At 38.2% G+C, this 21,832-nt stretch overlaps 1 protein-coding gene across 6 annotated transcripts in view; it reads left to right on the plus strand.

Annotated features, from left to right (window-relative positions):
* Positions 1-1,978: 1,978 nt before the first annotated feature.
* The window catches only part of LOC117419431 (leucine-rich repeat-containing G-protein coupled receptor 5-like), a 61,286-nt gene continuing 41,432 nt past the window's right edge, over positions 1,979-21,832 (plus strand). For 3 of the 6 annotated variants that reach the window (XM_034926173.2, XM_058985630.1, XM_058985631.1), the window contains exon 1: positions 1,980-2,381. In XM_034926173.2, the coding sequence (XP_034782064.2) occupies positions 2,173-2,381 (209 nt within the window). In that variant the 5' untranslated portion in view covers positions 1,980-2,172. Of the gene's footprint in view, positions 2,382-21,832 lie in introns of all 6 variants that reach the window. The other 3 variants (XM_058985628.1, XM_058985629.1, XM_034032166.3) reach the window with 3 other exon arrangements.

A 21,832-nucleotide genomic window follows, 5' to 3' on the forward strand; every position in this document is an offset into this window, starting at 1 on the left:
TTCGTTTGGAAATGTGGCTCGTTTTCGTGGTTCACTTCCGTGTTTTCCCAGGGTTCAGTTCACTTGTGTTCATATTGAAATAATCAAGTGAACTCGTTTTTTTTATTAATAAAAGACCATCGGATGTTTACATTTTCTTACATTGCTTCTTCATACTATGTAAATATTCAAATACAATAGTAGTACAGCGATAAATAAATAAATTATGTTTTATTTCATTTATGCAAGACAACAGCAAACACGTAATTCATACCTGGGAATGTGGCAAACCCGGAGACTGACATCCTACTGTATAGCATTGTTTTCTTTCTTTAAATTTACTAAACCAAAATCAGGAACATATAATAATTTAGAAAAGAAATCTGCTCCTTTTTTTAATACAATATTTTGTATTTTATTTAATTTATTTATTTATTTATTTTTTTTGCAGCACTGGTAAATATATTTACTTACGCGCCAAGCATTCTGTAGAACATGAATAACTTTGCCTAAACTGACTTTTGTTAAACTGGACAACGAGCCAAAAACGGAATGTTTAACTTAGATACTGTACTATATTGTATAATAAATACTGTATTTTCTGTAAATGTGATTTTTTTCCCAATGTCAGTGATGAATCATGAAAGCGATTGGAGGCAGTTCACATCATTCAACATGAACTTGAACAATTCTACAAAAATAAAGAAAACATTTTTTTTTTTCTTAACCGGAGCCACGGTAATTTTAATAAATACCCAGGTATGTTGATATTACAACTAACACGCTGGGTTTTGTCAGTCTGATTTTAATTATTATTGTTTTCTGCTCACATTTCTAACAATGCCGTTGTTTCCCCCGTTGTCAATATCACTCATCTGTACATTCTGACCACCTGGTTGTGTATGCAGTAACTGTACGCTACTGACAAGCCAAATCTACCGGGTTCGTTTCCTGTTTGCAAAAGAACCGAGACCGTCCAGTGTTCACATTCAAGTTTTTCAAGCGAACCAAACAGATCTTTTGCCAAACGGACTGAGACTACCTCTTCTAGTGGTCTCAGTTCGGTTCGGTTCGTTTGCCAATCGGACTTTGATGTTCACACTATTCTCCAAACGAACCTAACCGTACCGAGTACGAAAAAAGCTCCAGTGTGAACAGGCTCTTAGTGCAGGAATAGATCTCTTTGTCAGCTCTGATGTTTACTCGGTTCTGTATCATTGGGATTTGTCTACAGAGACTGAGTAAATCACATATAGCAGGGAAACACATGCGGGCCTACAAAGTTAAAAAAAAACAAAAAAAAAAAACTAACAAACAAAAAAAACACATTCTCCTCATAAAAATGTAGTTTTTTTTTTCCATGTTTATACCATGAAGCTAGACTATGCTTTTCAATGTTATACCATGGCTTTCAGGATGCTTTGCTGTGCATGTAACTGTGCGTCAGATGTTCTGGTTTACTGCACTTTGATATGCTTTTATAAGGGTATGCTCAATTTAGCTTTTACAAGGCTATATATACCCAGCGTGTTCGCACCAGCTAACTATTTAAACGCGTCTCCTGAACTGTGTAAGCAATCAGGTATAATTCGGATTCATTATTTTGTGGGTTGAAATGGATGAGACAAGATGTTCCGTATACAGTACCTGTCAAATGCTACTGTATCTCTTGGGTGTCTGTGTCAGTATTCAAATGGGACAGTACCAAAAAAGGCAGCGCCCGGTACATTTGCAACTTCTTTATATATAAAATAAATAAATAAAAGGTTAAAAAAAACACATCATGTTGGTAGTTTTGTTTTTTTGGCAGTCTCAATCTCCTGCTTTCTCGTACTACTTCAAGTTCAAGCAATGTAGTTTTGATGACAACATGACTTTTGTGTGTGGGGTCTGCGGTCCTGGTGCGCCAGCAGCCTCTGCGGTTACTACTATCAGACAACTGCGGGACCCATCCGCGCGCTCTTTCGCCCCACATAACCCGAGTCTTTGAATGGCAGCGAGTGACGTCACAGAGCGCGGTGTTCAGGAGGACTGTTTAAAGCTGTGAGAGAAGGGAATGCTGCACAGACAGTCACAAGAGACACTGCTTCGAGCTGCCCAGGAATGAGAGCGTCCCACTGCTAGTGAGAGCTGCCGCCGCTCCGTTACACAAGAGGCTCGCTAGTACAGTCGTTTCTCCCTGAAACTGCAGAGATGTTGCATCCTCCTCTCCCCGACTACTCTTTGGTGACACTGTTGCTGCTGCTAGTAGGTGCTGGAGGGGGGACCGAAGCCGGGAAGCCGCAGAGAGACTGCCCGTCCATTTGTCACTGCGAGGAGGATGGCATGCTCCTCCGAGTTGACTGCTCGGACCTTGGGCTCACGGCTCTGCCCGCAAACCTGAGCGTCTTCACATCGTACCTGTAAGTGTACCCCGTCCGTAGCGGGTTGCTGCATTCTCTTACCGTATCTTATTCTGTGCAAAGCGTGTGTGTAAAGGAAATGCAGCTAATCGACTTAACTTTATACTGCGGAGGTGTAGAAGTTTATTTATTTTTTCAAAGCTTATTTGTGAAGCTGTACCTGCCTGCACGTGCAGAATGGCTGCATGTCATATGTTCTTTAGCAATGCTAATGCAGTACAAGTATTTTATTTGACAAAAAAAAAACAAACAAACAAAAAAAAACTTAATTACAGCAGACTGAGGTGCTTTGATATTGCAGCAAGCAACATTACCAGAACCCCCATGTCACGATTTAGTCTGCCTCGATACACTACAGTAAAGTATGCCGTGTAATGCATTCATTCAACATTGGCTAAGCTCACATGATAAGATCGCCACGAGGGACAGTCAGTACCCTTTATGGAATGATGAAGCTATCAAGCACCATATAATTGAATGCAAGTACAGTATCGCTGTCACTCGACCAACTTGTGCAGAATTCGTAGAACAGATAATAGTACACTACTCTTTTATATGTATGTATGTATGTATTTATTTTACAAGTGCTGTATTATAACAGCTACAAAACAGCGATATTTACTCTAATGCGGTTTGACTAATTATTTGTGAAAATATACCTGATGTTACATAAAAACAATAACCTAGACGCAACAGTTGCAAGGAGCAAAAGTTGGATTTTTCAATCACAGAGGAACGGTACAGATTACACGTAGCTAAAGGAAAGCTGTCCGTTGTATTCAGCGTGCCTTTTAAACAGTTTCGCTACTTTTAACAATGTAAATACGCGCTTTCTGTGTGTTTGCGTTTGTATTATATAACATTTGAATCTAGTAATCAACTTATGTAGAAATTTTGCACATTGCTCTATTGGATATAAATCGTTTCAGCTGTTATCACAATAAGGAATGCGTTCAGAGAGGAAAAAAAAAACAGGATAAGGCTGACTGTCCACTAGTACTTGTTATTATGTTCTTCTTCTGCCATGAAAATGTAGCGTCAGACTAAAAATAGAAATATCTACCACTGTCCAGAGCTGAACTTGGCAAGTAATTCCAGCCCGATTGAGAGTGACAGTATGCTAGCCTCTGTTAAATATCCCGGGCTGTGGGAGTGTTTCCATTGAAATATATTTTGATTTGTGTTAATGAAACAGTGGCTGGAGTTACCTGCTTTACAGACACGCTTAGTAAAGAAATGAAGTTCCGTGCTCGCAGTGCTGAGAAGGATTTCACAGCACTCAGTCTGTGAAATGTTTTGGATAAATTAAATGTCTGTGAAATGACCTCGCTTTAACAAAGGCCTGTTTTTCAACCAAGTTGTTTAATGTACTGTATCATTTCAGAGTGGCGAAGTTTGTGCCACAAACGGGATTTTTCAGACTCCATTCCCCAGTGCAAATGTTTCACAGTCAGGATTCACAGCTCTCCTGCCCTGGAAATACCCACAGACTCTGTGATTCCAGACACCATTTGGTGATATACTGTTTTCTGTATTAAAATAATTGGCTCCTGATCTGATACAGTATGCGGTCCAATCTAGTATGGGTTTGCATGGAGGGAATGTGTCTACAGTAAAATTACCTGACAATTTTAGAGTAAAGAAAATATATATTTAATAATCTAGCCTAAAGTGTTCTGACCAATTATTATTATTTTTTTTTTTACATAACTGTGACATTGTTAATCACAGCGCTTACAAACGTAAGTCTGAAACGATAGAGAACACTTTCATGAAGGGGGATTTTGAATAAGAAAGGGAAATAATAAAAATGAATATGGTAATTGATGCTTTGTGTGCTGTTTCTTCTGTCTGTTTGACAGGCAGATTGACAGGGAAACCATAAGGCCATGTGCAGGGACAATATAGAGAGAGAGCATAGGTCCAAGACATGTACAATCTGGTTCATTATCTGCAGAACTTGGGACAATTGGCCTCCCCAGTTCAGTCTGCTTCCAGCAGAGAACGCGTGCATGAATTGAACAGAGCACTTTGGATGCCAGCTGCGACCATTGCTTTTAAACTTTGTCTGCTTCATGTTTAATCCTATTCATGGCTACAGCATAGTTTTACCTGGTCTACAAAGATCTGTACAGTTTAGCCGAGTGCTTTAGCAGTCTTCTGTGTGAATGGAGACTTTAGCTGGATTCAGAGCCTTTATTTTGAGCCAATTTTTCAGTTATTTCCCAAATTTTTCAGTTATTATTTTTTTTTGTATTCACTTTGCTCAATTGCATGTCATTCAAGGTCCACACCACTAACAATCCATTAAGCCTTGCATTTTAAAGTTCTCACTTACTCTAGTTGTTTTTTTTGTGCTGATTATTCTGTAAATCTCTCAAGCTTTCTGGAAATGTTTCCTACCAAGGAGCTACAAGAGGCGTACTTCATTAAACAGTTCAGTACTGCAGTGAGGCAGCTTGACCGAAGCAGTTTACCTTGGAGCTATGCCACAGAAAGATCTATTATCTTAGCTTCATCTTCATTCTTTTAGATAATTCTTTCAGAGGTCACACTCTGTTCTGGTTGCCGCAATGGGAACAACATATGATACTTTGCTGGAGTCTCTGAGAAGACGTTAGAAAAATCAACAGTGTTTTAAAACCAGAGATGAGAAAATGATAATAGCTTACCGTTTGCCTGTAAACAAAGCATGCTGTCATTACAGAGATGAAGGATTATGAGACAAAGCTCAGGGAATTTTGTTTACAGTGTATAAGGTGTGATGGCCAGTGGCATGTAGTTGAATTAGGGTTACCTTTGTTCATGTTTCTGAATTGCCTTGTCCTAAAAACACAATATATAATGTTTCAAATTACTTCCCCTTTTATGTACCCTGGAGGATATCTTGTTTGAAGGGGATTCTGGGGGACTGCAGAGCTCAGAAAATCACACGTTCACTCATGGACAAAATATCAGACATTAAAAAAAAAAATTATAATATTAATACCAAATAAAGTGGTGAAATAATGTATACTGTCCTTATTCAGTGCATCACATCCTGCTATTACTTTAGACACAGCACAGAAACCAGGACCAGAGGACACAGGAGTAAGTTAGGATATTGAGATATATTCAGGACAGAGGCTAGGTGACACTTCTCTATTGGGACCCTTTAAGACCCGACTTGACAGTTTTGAGATCAGTCAGCTAAGAGGAGCTGGACAAGCGTGGAAGGGCTGCCTCCTCCAACAATGATCTTATGTTCCTATATATAGATATGTATGCACACCTGTACATATATACAGCATTATGATCGATTTGGGTATGTATAGGAATTGAACCTCCCTTTAAAAAAAATAAAATAATAATACTTTAAGATTATGTTCACTTCAATGTGACTATGTAGGGAGTGGTTCAAGCAAGCAGACAGTGCAAGTGGTAACAGAAAAGATTCCCTTTGCATTGTATTGTGAGTTGTATGCTAAAGCCAGTACAGCTCAGCATAATAGCAGCAGCAAGGCAAGCTAACACTTTGAAGTCTGAAACCTGTCTAGTACTCCTCGCGTTTAAAGCCTGCCCTGGTGAATCTTCCTTAAAGAAGGCAGGAGAACCTATGTTATGGCAAAGCAGGTTTCTAAAAGAGGTGCACGGAAATGCTTTAATGTGGTGGGAGCTCAGGCAGGTAGATCAATTGATCTGAACCGCCGGTGGAGTCTTTTTAATCAGTTAATGAAGGAGTATTAAACAGCTTGCTGATGGATTTATTTCACCAATGCCGTGTTCTCAAGCTGCATAGTTTAGGTGAGCGCAGATCTTTTTTAAACTAATCTGCTCCCTCCAGCATTTCTTTTTTTTAAACTGTGTGTGTGAAGGAATCCTAAACTGTAAAAATGCAGAGTACAGATTTAAAAGGAAAACAAACGTGGAAGTGTTGGCTGGGTGTGACAGCAGCTTTAACTCTTGGGGTGTGCTGTAATGCTGTACCTCCTAAAATTTAAATGAACATACAGGTTTTAATTTACGTGAAATCAATATAAAGACGGATGAGCACAATTCAAAGTAAAGATTCTCTACTGGCTGACACCTAGCTGTTGGACTATTGGCTGTCTGGAAGATCAGATCACATTATCATGGCAGATTTCAGCACCGACAGGAGAGAACTAAAATTCAGAAGATTAAGGCTCATCAGCTTTTACAAAATTAATGAGTAACATGCATTTTAAGGTTAACAGACTGACACATGGTTCCCTGTGGCCTAGTCAGTAACCTGAGGGGTTTCGATATACAGATCAATTGATGTAACAACAACACAAAATGAAAATGCATTGTGACTAATACTGTATCTCTGCCCTATTTAGCCTTTTAGGTGACATGTAATAGACATGAAATGAGATGAGCAGCACACACTTTTGTGTAAGTCCCGGGCTTGTTATTTGTTATGTAAATGTAATCCTTCATGCAGCATGTATTCTGCTAAATATAACAGCTGCATATCCCTGTTGCAAGGCAGTGCCAGTCACAATCACCAAGAAAGAATATTTCACATATATATACAGACACACATTAAAAGTGTTATTTTTGGTTGGACACAAAATGTTTAAATTATTACCAAATAATGTATCCATCAAGTATTTATTATAATTTATAATTTATTTAATTATTTAATCATTTAAAGCTTTTGTGTACATCAAAATAAATATTTTTCATTCTTCTCAGTGTTTTCATTTTTCTACACTGCAGTTATATCTCCTTTCAAACCTATATATATATATATTTTTATATATATATATATATATATATATATATATATATATATACATACATTCATACATACATATATATATAATGCACTAATAAACTTCTGTAGTTTCCACTTCGTCCTGAAGAAGAGAGTTTTGGGGTCTTAGAAGCTAGTGTTTGTACAGTACATCATAGTTAATCTACAGTAACTATTCAAATCTAATGTTACTGTTAACACAGCAAACATATCTCTGTATACTGTAGAGGATAGACGTTCAACTGTTAAGTGTTGTTTTGTCTGCACACTACAAAATATTTGATTGTATCATAAAACATAAACGATTTATATAGAAATAGCTTGCTCTTAAAATCTTGAGCAAGCCACATGGCTCTTTCATGCCTTCTGGAAACGGGCTGAAAAACGGAACTTCAAATGTTCAGGTGACTGTGTTCAGTCCCCTGTGTGCCCGAGCAGATCCATTAATGATGTTTCATTTGAGGCACTGAGAACTACCAGAAGCGTCTTCATTTGTTTTCTCTGCAGGTTGTCTTCGAAGTCAAGTCAATTCATTAACCCTAAATCAACAATCCAAGCTTCCTTCTGCCTTCCTTTGGCAGGATTAGTGGATTTCTGGCACGATTTGTACATCCACCAGCAAAGCCTCTCGCTGGGAAAGCCAGCAAGCTTGACTGATTCCCAGCATTCCAATCTGCACTTTATTTTGAGCTTTTAAGTTTGACTGGAGATTAAAGAGTTGCTGCCCTCTCTGTAGCTGTGACCCTTTTTTTCTTCTTTTCATTCACTCTGTTTTGGTTTAGGAATTTTAACAGGGCGATGTTACAGACGTGGGTCGTCACTGGATAATACTGAATCACAGAGCAGTGGGTGTTGACACACCGCACAGACGCACAGATTTAATAACAACACAGGCCTCATGTTAGGGTACTAACAATGGTAATCCTAGTGCCGGATTTAATAAAGAAAATAAACCAAAAGCTAAAAATAAATGTTTGCCACACACGGCGAGCGGTAGCCTCAGAGACGTCCCGCTCCAGGAACCTACCCTACCGAACCCTCACTGTACTGCTGTTAGGATCAAATCCCCTAAACTAACCTAGCCAACTCCCAAGTTGTGACATCACAAACACCTCTGATGTTGTTCCTCATTGTAACAAATACCAACTACACTATTTGCAACTGTAACTTTTTTAAAATTTTGTTTTATGTGCTTAATTAACTAAACATTCACCTGAAATACAAATCAATCAATCATTCCGTTTGTTTAATCAAGTCAAACCCTTGAACAAATTATCATTTGCAATAATGCCTAGACTGTGCCTTTAAGAAAGTGCATTCTGGGCAAGCTTGCCAGAAATTAAAATAAGTTTGTAGCCCAAAGTCATACACTACCCGTAATGGAATGTGTGTCATATCCACAGATCCTGATGCGTGCTATTGTTACAATATTTAACAACAGTGAGGTAAACACTAATGGTTGTGTATCATATAGCTTAGTATTTTGCTTAAAAATATCGGTAATACTTTAAAACTATAAAAAATATATCCAAATGTAATACCCGCACAAATGCCCAAAACTAGTCCAAAAATTAGGCACCCACCCAAAGCCATTTTTCATGCACAATACAAAAAATACAAGCCCAATTGGGCGTGGACCCGCCCAATCTGGCAACACCTATACACGTTCTAATTTGACTTTAGTATATGTTGTACCAATGAATTTTGGTATTAAAAGCCTCCTCACGTCTGCCATTCCCGCCCAGTTCGTGGCGGTACATGGACTTGGCATTGGGATGGATAGACCCGGACCCTTTGAGACCAGCATCAACTGGTGCTTTCACAGCCTTAGAAATCGCTTTAATCCAGTGGTAACCCCACTGGAACTAACATGTAATTTTAAACAAGTGTTGAAAGATCTGACATTGAATCTAATATTAGCTATGGTAACTCAATATTTTTTTTATACAACTGACATAAATATAATTAGAAAATAAAAATAAAAAAACAATTGTGTACATTATTAATACAAACTGAACCGTGTCACGGTCAACACTGTCTGTCTCAAGAAGTCGGCAGCACTCAGCAAATATATATTTGCACCGTAGAAGAAAATCACAATGTACTAAATATTTGAAATGCGATGGCCTTCCATAGCTTTCTCTCAGCACCCATCTGTGTAGCCATGATGCTGCAGTCGCCTCGAACATTGGCGCTGCTGCCTTCTTAAACAGGTGTAAGTTTCACGGGCATGCACCCCCCCACCCCCTCAGCCAATCAGGACATCCCAATCAGCTCAGCTCTGGGCAAGCCTTCCTGTTTGCCAATGCAACAGTGCAGCTGAACCAGCGACTGGGTCCTCCCTGTCACAGTATTCGATAAGAGAAAAGAAAGAATGTATTTTAAAAGGTTTTTTTAATGAATTAATTCAGCAAGGAGAATATCTTTGCTTTGCTTCCTCCATCGTTACTTAAACCTTAAAACCATCCAGAATTAAAAAAACAAATAGTGGAATAACTAGAAAGGAATGCAACGACACATGGTATTGATTGCAGTCATTGAGAAAGATGTAGAAATGTTTGTCATTGGATTTACTCTGTTTGTTTTAGTATTACTGCTTTAAATCAAAAACACAGCTCTTATTTCGGGCCCTCATTCAAAACATGCGCTGACCGTGTCCTTCCGTCTGTCTGTCTGCATGGTGAGCACGAGCACTTGCCAGATTGTAATCATCTAAAGGTGCGGTTTTAGATATTTTGCTAATGGCTGCAAAAGATTACTATTCCTTTGAAAGAAAGTTTAGAAGAAAATAACAAATAGTACTAAACTGTTCGGTTTTTTTGTCAATATGACTTATTTATGTCCTTATTGGATATCTTTTGCAGCTAGTCTGAAAAACCAATATTAGAAAAGTCTTTGGAAAGGGAGAAAAAGAGGCTTTCTCTACGGGCTTGTCCCCCATCATTCCTGTATAGACCTCAGATCAGAGAGATTTAAAACCCATAACGTGGAGCTGCTGAACACTGGTGTGACAAACCACATTTCTGTCTTTCTAGTGGATTTATTTTCTTGTTGGAGCCACAGTGGGCAATGTATAATTAATGAAATGAAAGCTGGCAGGGCTGCATTCTCTCCTGAATAACTGCTTTGGTCTGATGGGGGGAACGAACAGAAGTGGCCTGCAATGTTGCAGCTTTGTTGTTGTTCCACTCTATTGGGTTGTTGAAAGTCAGCTGGGCATTGCCAGTGATAATAAAAGGAGCGCTCAATAGATGTTTTGTATTCCCCGTTAAAGTGAAAGAAGGCAACCGTTTTATTTTCAAATGGGCAGCTTCACAGTAGAGCTTTAAGAGACCTAAGTGTAGATTTACTGGTAATTTGTCATAATTTAGTCTAAATAGGCAAGCAACACAAATCAGATAACATTTTTAAATGTAAGTGGAATTTAGTGCTGTTCGCTTTTATTTATGTTTTTGAAGCCGATGAAAGTTTTTAATTTTTTTTTAATTTTATATATTATTCAAATATATAGGCTATGTAGGATAGGATATTGGGACTTATTCACAGATCTTTAAAGGTTGTTTAAAGGAATGTTTTTTTTTTGTTTTAAACATTCTCTCAGGTTAAACATTTCATTGAAAACTAAGAATAATCTTTTTTTTTTAATTGAACTTTATTTAGCAAAATTAAAATGGGCTTAAAAAACCACATTCCTTAAAACCCAAGTGAACATTTATTTTCTATTTCAGCATTGGAAATTAATCTTTTTTTGGTTAATAATAATATGTACTGTATTTGTTTATTTATAATGTTTGTTTTTAAATAAAGGACATAATCTTAATCAGCACAGAGCATGACACAGAGCATGAAATCTGATTAAAAAACAAATATGCCAGAGTACATATAAGAAAAGAAAACAACGCAACTATGTGAAAAAAGAGTGTGTGGATTCAGACCAAGAACAAGAGAATTACGTCAGTCTTTGTGTTGTTGACACAGCAAGAGTTTACCTCTCTAAAGAAGTTTGAAAGAAAAATGTTGGGTCAAGTGACAACACATTCCTCCCAAGATACCATGCCCTTTGACTGCTCATGTTATTGATGATATTGTTAAGCTGCACAGACCTCTGTGCCGCATTGAAACTGCCATGACCCTTTGTGCTCGGTAATGACTAAACAACATATTAATTGGAAGTGAGGGATTTATCGTTGTGCTAGTCCCCTGTCACCCCCATCACCTCGCTGAGTGTTCGAATGGGACTGAGATCAGAATAAATCTGTGCCTCCGTGCCTCCCTTTAGCCCTCTTTACAGCGCCATTCATCTGGGTAGTTGCTGTAGTTAGCCTGGCCTGCTCTGCCCTTGGTAACAGAATAAAGAAGGCATTTAACTTTGCTCTGATAAAACTTACTCACATAAAAAAAAAAAAAAAAAAAAAAAAATGCAATTAGGGAAATATGTAAATCTAGATGTTTCATCAAATGTTACCAGTCCTGTTCCTGCACAATGGCTGAACTAAAGAACTCTGGTGTCTGTATAAGAACCATTGTCCTAGCTGCAGCGTCTGTTGGAAACAAAGTCTAGCCCGGCCGTGGGAAATACCTACATATTTGACACAGGCCCTGTTTCTTACAGAAAGGGGAGCTGAATAGAAAGTATGGTGATTTTACTGTTGCATTCTGGTCTGCCTAATTTGCTTTGATGTGGAAGATAAACTCATGTTCTTATAGGCTGGACAAAAGTAGTTTGCAAAGTAATGCTTTCATGTTGCTTAAATGGGGTATAGAATGGGGAAGCAAGGCATAAGAATGGCTTGGAGCTCAGTTAAAAACTTGTATTGTTGCTTTCAAATGGGTTAGAGAGCTGATACAAAATGTACTATGTACTAAGACTAAAAAAGGGAGATTCAGCTCTTGTTTGCTGTCATTTAGGGACACCTAACAGATGAGATTAATTATTTCAAATGTCAGCTAGAAATATTGATATTTAAAACACACTGAAGTGATACTAAAGAAAGTATCAGAAAATATGTTGGGATGCTGTAGTTCTATTGGGTTTCATAATGTTGTGAAACGTTGACGCATTGCCCTGCGTACAGTACAGCGAGGAATTTAACATCATACAAATACAATCAAATATGCATTGTAAAGAGGCACTGTCCTAAGTGGTTACAACTTGCTGTTTAGATCATTAAAATGGGCACATCTGTGATTAAAATATATTCAAAATAAATTAACATTCTTTAATTTACTTGGGGATAGTATCAACAAGTAAATCAGTTTTAATTCTGGGGTTCCGCAGTTGGCTGTTCCCTGTCCTCCTCATTGTTGAGAGTCAGGACAAGTGATTTAATGTTTCAGAGATTTAAGGTATGTCAAAGTTTTGTTCATCAGGATTTTGTTACATCTTCCAGATTGATGTCATTCCCAGCTGATTCAAACTATTTGATTCAAAGAAATTTTAGATTGCTGTATCAAATCAATATCAGGGTGTACTGTATACAGTAGTATTAATACATGTTTTTTTTATTATTATTGATTCCCGTCTTGTATTGGTTGACAGTCTCATTAAACTTCTGTATAACAGTGCTTTGTTAAATCTGGCGGCCCTGTATAGATATCTCAATAAACTAAACTAAGCTGTAGCTGAAAGACGAGGCAAAGAAGCCTTAACTTTTTTTCCACCTCGGACCGCCTTAAGAAATCCATAGGATTTCCATAGGAAATAGTAGGGATTCCTGAAATTCATGCAAGGCAAATGGTTAAATGGGAATGAGGTCCCGTCCCGGTTTGGGGGGGGGGTTGGGTCTTCATGAGGGTCAGGCGGATCCTTTCTCAGAGAATCCAGAGCACATTGAACTATAGCGTGGGTTCAGATTAAATGGGACGGGGGCCAGATTATGAAACTCCAGCGCCCCTGTGCCCTTCATTCAATGACAACCATTTATAGCTGGCTGACATGAAACTAGTGTGAAACAAAACAGTACTCATAACCAGCATCCTCCACAGTGGAGACAGATAAATAGCAGTTGTATCACACGGAAATTGAAATTTCCACTGCTCTGTTTGATGTAGATTTGTTTTTTAGTCATCTTCATAGAGCAGCCAGGACAGCGACGATAAACCAAGTGGTGTAATTAATTAGCACCCAAACCTGATGTCCAGTAAGAGGGCAGTGAGTAGACTTGTGTTGCAGCTATAAAATCAGAGCAAACTTCTATAGTGGAGCAAACCAATGCTTATTCTGATGATAATGCAGTGCCGGGCTAAACAAGCGTGTATTGCTGTTCAGCAGCAATTAGAGCAAAGGAGATGGCTCAATGACTTCACAAGGGACATGACAGTGGGTGCCAGTGCAAAGCCTCGTCCCTCAGCACAGTGGCTACATTGACTAACGTGTCCATGGAAACAGTCTCTCGGGTGTTCCTGGAATGGCAACGCTTGAAAAAGAAAAGCACAACTGCGGTCGCAAGCAGGTCTTCAACTGTGGTCGAGCCAGCAGGTTTGTGCAACAAGTAGTAACAGAGTCCCAAATCCTAGAAACGCTGGACAAGACTCCACCATTTCCACTTGATCAATGCCCAGAGTTCTACCCACAATTTTTTTGCCACTCAGTGTACGCAGGTCCTTCCCGCACGATTTTGTGCTAAAGTAGCTGCACTTCCTAATTTCACCTCAGTTTTGGGAACAGCTTCCATTGCAAGAAACAGGATGATTTGAGGAAAAGTGTGCATTAGATATAGCAAAACATCTATCTGGTTATCTACGCTGTTATTTTTCTGTGAACATTCCTCGAGGTGACTTAGCACCTCAGAACACCAAAACAGAACCCTTGTGCATTAGAGATGTACCGAGAGGCATTAGACAAACATCAGAAGCTTGTTATGGTTTTTGGCCCCCACAGTTCACTCAGCACACTTACGTCCAGGAAGCAGCCTGATGAAAATGAGGTATGAGTCATATGAAAAGAATATGTTGCTCCCACTCAGGAAGCAGTCGATTGAAATCTTTCTAAACCAGTGCCAGTAGGGTACAATTCCCTGACACATCGTTGAGCAATTGCATGGACTGGAATTAACTGGCAAGGTTGTGGAAGAGCTCAGGAAAACAAACAATGCGGTAGCATCTTGGTCTAATGTCTACCTTCAGAAATAACTGAAAAAAGGGTTTTCTGTAAAGATCTGATGACCTGATGTAGATTATCCTCAGACCTGTGTGTAGAGTGTAACTCTGATGGGCTGTAAGTCGAGTTAGTTGACTGACTGCTCAAACAGTAGATTTTGTCCCTAGCAGAAGTTGCCTGCCTGCTGCCACAGGGAGAATGCGAACTGGAATCTGCTGTGCAACATCCCAGCCCCTGGTTTAGAATTCAGTAAATACACGCGTAAGTGCCACACTGTCATTAAGTTCACAGCTAGAGGACATTTTCGGACAACAGCTCACACAGCCGTGCTCATGAATCACCAGAATGATGACAGGATGATCACATCCATATATGTGTACAGGCAGTTTGGTATGGAGCTTAGAGCAACCACATTGGATGGCAGATTATCCATCCATGTCTGTATGTCCCCAGTAAATTATATATTCTTAAATTGTATATATTATAAAATATATTATATTACAGATCTTCTGAGGGACTATTTCCTTTTTACTATACAGGTATATAAAATAAATAGTAATTTGATATTAGAATAAATTGATTAGCAGAAAAAAACATGCTAATATATATATATATATATATATATATATATATATATATATATATATATATATATATATATACAGTGCCTTGAAAAAGTCTTCACACCCTTGAACATTTTTCACATTCTGCTGCCTAAAAAATACAATTCAGAATGCATTAAAGTAGGAGTTTGTTTCACTGATCTACACACCATCATCTACACTTTCAATGTGAAAGAACAATTATAGAAATATTTGAAAAGTAATTAAAAATAAAAAAATAAAAAAGTCTTGATTGCATAAGTCTTCACACTCTTTGTCATAGCAAACCCAAGTTAACTCAGGTACAACAAATTGTCTTAACAAGGCACATGATAAGTTAAATAGAGCCCACCTCTGTCCAATCACAGTAGTTCAACTGATTTGAATACTCCTGGATGAAGAATCAAGCTGTTTCTGTTGTATGAAGTGAATTTGAAGCAAATGGCAAAACATGCCAAACAAGGAGCTGCCAGAAAAACTCCAGGATAAAGTTATTGAAAGGCTATAAGAAACTTTCAATGTCTTTGAATATCCCTTGGGGCACTGTCAGGTCCATCATTGTAAAGTGGAAACAGTTTGGCACCACCAAGACACTGCCTCGATCAGGCCGTCACACCAAAGTCAGTAGCCGTGGCTTAAGGAAACTGCTGAGGGAGGTCACTGTGAGGCCTAAGATTACTTTAAAAGAACTACAGAGGTCTCTGGCTGAGATTGGGGAAAATATTGACTGTTCAAAAATTTCAAGAGTACTCCACAAACATGGCCTGTATGGGAGGGTGGCAAGAAGGAAGCCACTGCTGAAAAAAAGCCATATGATGTGCTGTATAGCTTTTGCAAAGAAACACTTAGGGGACACTGCACGCATGTGGGAGAAGGTTTTGTGGTCTAATGAGACCAAAGTGGATCTTTTTGGTCTCAATGCTAAGCGATATCTGTGGTGTAAACCAAACACGGCACATCACCCTGCTAACACCATCCCTACTGTAAAGCATGGTGGTGGAGCATTATGTTTTGGGGATGCTTTGCAGCAGCGGGGACAGGGAGGCTTGTGAAGATCGAGGGAAAGATGGATGGTGCAAAGTACAGGCAGATCCTGGAGGAAAACCTGTTCCAGTCTGCCACAGACCTGGGATTGGGGAGAAGATTCACCTTTCAGCAGGACAATGATCCTGAGCACAAAGCAAAAGCAACAATGGAGTGGTTCAGCAAGAAGAAAGTGAATGTCCTCGAGTGGCCTAGTCAAAGTCCAGACCTGAATCCTATATAAAATATGTGGCAAGACTTGAAGACTGCAGTCCACAAACGATCCCCAGCCAACTTGGAAGAGTTTGAGCTATTCTGCCAAGAAGAATGGGCAAAAACTGCATCATCCCGCTGTGCTAAGTTGGTAGACTCTATCCAAAACAACTCATGGCTGTTATTGCTGCAAAAGGGGCTTGCACCAAGTATTGACTCAAGGGGTGTGAAGACTTATGCAATCAAGACTTTTTGGTTTTTTATTTTTAATTACTTTTTGATTATTTCTATAATTATTCTTTCACGTTGAAAGTGTAGAAGATTTTGTGTAGATCAGTGAAACAAACTCCTACTTTAATTCATTTTAAATTGTATTTTTTAGGCAGTAGAATGTGAAAAATGTTCAAGGGTGTGAAGACTTTTTTAAGGCACTGTATATAGTTACTGCATGATCAATGCAATGTTGCAGGATTCTACGTCATGAATAACAAAGCTGGATACAAAAAGCTGTAGTTGGGGCACTTTGTATAGACAGAACGATGTTGCACAGCAGGCCACCAGACGCTCAAAGTGTTACAAACTGTCCCGGTCCTTCACATAATAACTTTATTAGCGTCACCTGCACACTAACATACCTTTACCTTACAGTACAATACTCTGGTCTAGCGTGCTTAAATCTGTCACTTGTAATGACTGGCATTTATCCCAAAACGAGCTTGAGCGAGTCCACTGGAACTTCACCTCCTCCAGTGCACTTACGCTGGAGTGGACGAGCTAATTAAAGTGTACAGGGCTTGTTTAGACTGTGAAGCTTTGTTTACATATCGGGGGTCTGCTCTCACACTTAGTGACACCTGCACAAACATTCCTTCACCTAGGGCACTTACCCTGGCCCTTTACAATGGCAGGATCGACAGATCAAAAGAATGTGGATTTGCCCTGTCCACTCCAGTACATGAGCAGAAATTAACATAGATACAAATGTTACCTTGATGAGGATTATAAAGAACACATGGAGAAAATGAAATGAAGCCGTAGTGGCATACAGACCTGGGCTACAGAGCCAGAAGCTGTTGCTGCTGTAGATATAATAAATAGACCTATACATGTTTACTTAAATGCTGTAGGCCAGGAATGCTTTAAATATGAAGGAACAGAAACTTCAGTCCCATGTAATGGGAGAGCCAAGTAATCTGTTATATAAAAATAATCATTTTGAATTAATTATACTTAAATCTAATAGCAATAGATACATATCAAATACCTTAACTGCAAGGAATCAGAATCATGCAAAAAACAAATACATACACACACAAAGAAAAGAATGTGGAATAGGGATTTAGGAAAAGGATCAAATAATATTAGTAATGAAGTAACTAACAATCGGGTGTACACAAGTAAGAATATCAAAGTTAAAACAAACAAAGAGAAGATGACTAGGGTCATGAACACAGTATTTAATTTATCTGATAAAACATTAACAGCCTCACAGAAATCATTACTATGCCAGGGGCTCAAGTTTTTTTTCTGGCAAGAAGATACATAAATAAGGATAAGTTAGTAACAGAATTAAAAGAATGGGAAAGACGAATGAGGCTAGCGCAATACTTTTATAATGAAACACACAGAATCCGAGTATGTGTGTGAACATGGAATACACATGGAAAGAAAGCAGCACTGGACTCCTCCAGAGGTTAGAAACACATGGTTAGACGTGTATATTGAAGTAGGTAGAAATGAATAGCAAAAGGGCTAAGAAGTAAAGGTAAACTAAATGTAACTACGAATGAAGAAGAAGTGCTGAAGGAATTACTAAAGGGTGATAGCATCACTATAAGAGCAGAAGATAAAGGCTCTGGGGTTGTAGTGATGAACAAAGATGATTATATAAAAGCAGTAAGGAATGAATGAATTGCAAAATATAAATACATATCAAGAAGTAAAAACGAACAATAATAACAGCATAATAAAATAAGTGAGAATTTTGGCATATAGATTATATAAAAATGGGTTTGTATCGAATGAATATAAAAAACATGATACCTACGGAATAAATATTCAAGTTATTTTATAGTTATTTTACATTTGGAAAAAGAAGTTACAATCAGAATGATTGCACAGAAATATGCTCAAAATTAGGTATGCATTTTGCAAGCACATATATGAGCAAATTGGAGGAAATGTTATTGAGTAAACTAGACAAGAAACCATTAGAATACAGAAGATATGTGGATGGCATATTTGGAATATGGACACATTTAGAAGAATATCTTGTAAAGTTTCATGAATTAGCAAATGATATCCACCCTAACATTTTGGTGGATTTAATGTGAAAATCTGAAATTGAATTCTTAGACACCTTGGTTAAACTTGATCAAGGATGTATTAAAACAGATCTTTACTTGAAACCTATTGATATGCATCAGTACCTGCACATGTATCTATACTAAAAGAGCCATTCCTAAAGGACTGGGTATAAGGATAAAAAGAATCTGTTCTGATGCAAATCACTACAAAAAACAGAGAAAGGAATTAAAAATAAATCTTAAGAAAAGAGGATATAAAGAACAAATTACTGAGAGAGAATTGAGAAAAGTTGACAAACTCAATAGGAATGAACTACTTGATTATAAGAAAAGGGAAGAGAGGGTTAATAGAGTACTATTAATAATTACATACTCTAAATTATTACCCAATATTTCAGGCATTTACGTATGTACTTCATAATTCAGAAAAAATGAAAAAAATATTTCCAAAAGCAGAGATTGTAGCTTTTACAAGATGCAAATTTGGCTGACATTTTAGTCCTCAGTAAACATAAAGGGGTCGTAGATACATTAAGGGGCACTGAGATGTGTAAAAGCACATGTAAAGTGTGCAGATATATTGGTTAAGATAAAAGTGAAATCACAAATAAAGAAAAAAAAATTCAGTCTTAAAAAATCTGTCATGCGAGGACATCAGGAGACAGTGCTAATTTGTCGGCACACTGACGCCCAGCGCAACCAGCGATTTTTTTGTTTGTTCTTTCGCCAGGCATTTTAATTGACAGAAGCGAAATGTACCTTTTTTCTCTCTCTCTCTCTCTCTCTCGCAGAAAATTAGCAGAAATTGTAAAGGCGTCAAAGCGAACACCTGATTTAAAGTGGATTGCATTGGAAGCAAACAACAAGGCCTGACAAAGAGAGGGCCCGGGTTTCAAGTAATTCACTGGAGAATGTCTTGGCCAAGCTTTTGTGGCAACTTGTCTTGTTTAGAGCACAAATGTCGGAGCTGAAGTAACAGCCCATGAATACCGCTGGTGAAATGACTGTGTACACAAGGTGAATGCTAAAGCTTTCTCCGCTGAATGGTCCTTTTAATCCAGGCATTATCAAGAATCTGAAAAAAAACCTCAGCGCAGCCTTCCTTACAGATTAATGGGAAATGCCGCTGCTGCCTTGGAGTCGAGGCTGTTTTGCCTGAAACAGTTTTAAAGATTTACTGGCGGCTGACAAATGTCATTTAATCTTTCAAAGCCTTCAATATGCCATTGAAAGAGATTTCAAGGGAAATCCTCCGACAATGGCAGGGGGAGTAGTTTGAAAGGTCTCCGCGGTAGCCCCTGTTTTTCTTTTTTTCTGGTCTCTTCAGAAGCTGGGACTGTGAAGCGCGTGGCTATAGAAAAAGGCAGGGTAAGGCCCCCTTTTCTAAAGAGCTTGAATGCAACAGAATGTGCCAATCTGCTTTTGTTCAGAAGCCCTGAGAACTGAATATAACTGTTTCAAGAAAAAAGCAAAAACTCTCTGTACTTGCAGGTAGTCCATCAATAGGCTCTCTGCTAATGGACATTAAATATGGGAACTGGAAACAGGGCAGTTTTGTTTTGTTTTGCTTTGATTTTAAATTAATTCATTTGTTTTTTTGGTAAAATTGTTCTACTGTCTTTTTAGCCAAGGGGACTATTTTTTTTTACGTCAAACTAAAGTTTAATTTCTAAATTCCTAGGTAGTAGTTAATTAAATTGTGTTTTTTCAGCTGTTTTAAAATTATGAGCAGCTGTCTTTTTTTGTAGAAAGAAGTTTTTATCAGAAAGTTTCCATAGCAGTGCTTTTGAGAAATGTGGAGAAAATTAGGTTGCTTCAGATACAACGAAGGCCCAAACTGTTTGAAAAGCAGTTGGATCGCGAGTTCCTATGTGGGTCAAATCCTTTACCACCGACATTCATCATAATAACCTGAATAAAATGTGCACAAAACAGCCTGAAACTTGACTTGGAGTCAGACACAACCCAGGTCCAGAACCCTATTGAAAAGCATTGCGATTGCGTCTAAGTGCGTCAAAAAACAAAACTAAACTAAAAAAAAAAACAACCTTCTGTTAACATTAGATTTGTGTTTATGTGTTTCAAATAAGGAGCAGTGTGTGGATAACACTGCACCAGTGGGGTGATTCTCTTATCAAAACCCATATTTGAAGAGGGGACAATCTAGTGAAGGATGCAGAGATATGTTTAAATAATGTTTTACTACACCCACATATAGATGGTCAGTAAAGAGACACTCAGAATTAACATAGGCGTCCACATTCCATTGCCCTTTGCCAGCCAACCATTGTTTTGGAACCCAATCAGTAATTATCACTTATTGTGGAATGTGGGAGACAGTGAGGGTCTATACCCTCATGCATACAGCATCAAGTGCTCTGTTCATCTATACTGTCCATTACAGAAATGTAGACAATGGAGCACAGTTGTTTTAGTCTTTGGAGGGGGAAGGGGTTTCATCTAACCTTGAGACAGCATGAACTGTATTATTTTTTTGGCTCTGCTGATCATGCTTTTTATGTCTGTTATTTTTTTCTGTTCTCAGAATTGAGTGCTCAGATCTGGCAGTGTATTGTGTTCCTCCAAACTAAATTTTGAACCATACTGTGGGATTTACTGTACGGCGGACATTTCACTGTGGAGAACTGCAACAAAACTATCACTCATTTGACCTTTCAGGAGTACAAGCAGACTAATAGTTCACAAACTGCTTTTCATTTTTCTTTCATACTATTGTGATTTGTCTTGTCCATAGTTTTCAGTCGGGAGCCCCTAGTTAAAAAACATTTTCAAAAAGGGGTTCCCCGCCCCCAAACAAATATTTTCGACAAGAAGTACATTTCATGACACAAAAGACTCTTCCCTTACTTTCAACCTATGGAACTTATTGTTAAGCAGACTATCAATGCCCACATGCTCAACCCCATAGCTGTATTTGTTATGAACATGTGAAATACTGTGCAGAGAGCAGCTGAGCACAGTACTTTGTCTGTTTCAAAATATTTGTTTTGCTTTATGAAAAGATTGTATTCTTTAATGACTGTAGGGGCTTCAGTCATTGTGCAAAGACGTAAATGCATTGGTAAGATTCAATTAACCCAATCCTTAAAACTTAAACCTGTTTTTTAAATCAAGGAAACGTAAATGTAGTTTCACTGATGAGGAGTGGTGGCATCCATACTGTACAGTAAATGCAACCACAAGTTATATCACAGACTTTTCTTAACCCATATACGGTGTGATCGGTGCCTACCAAACTTGATTGATCTTTTTTTGTGAATTTCTGCAAAAATCAACAAAAAAAAATCCCACTGGTGATTGCTTATCCAAAAGAATGTGTCTTGATAAAAAATGACTTTGCACAGGAGAAAAAAAACTCTTTATGTGAATGCTTTAATGCTTGTAATGAAAGATTGAGTTGCCTCTGGGGTGTGCAGATGCTGAAGATT

This window comes from Acipenser ruthenus, chromosome 14 (assembly GCF_902713425.1).
Source record: "Acipenser ruthenus chromosome 14, fAciRut3.2 maternal haplotype, whole genome shotgun sequence".
Taxonomy (NCBI): Eukaryota; Metazoa; Chordata; class Actinopteri; order Acipenseriformes; family Acipenseridae; genus Acipenser; species Acipenser ruthenus.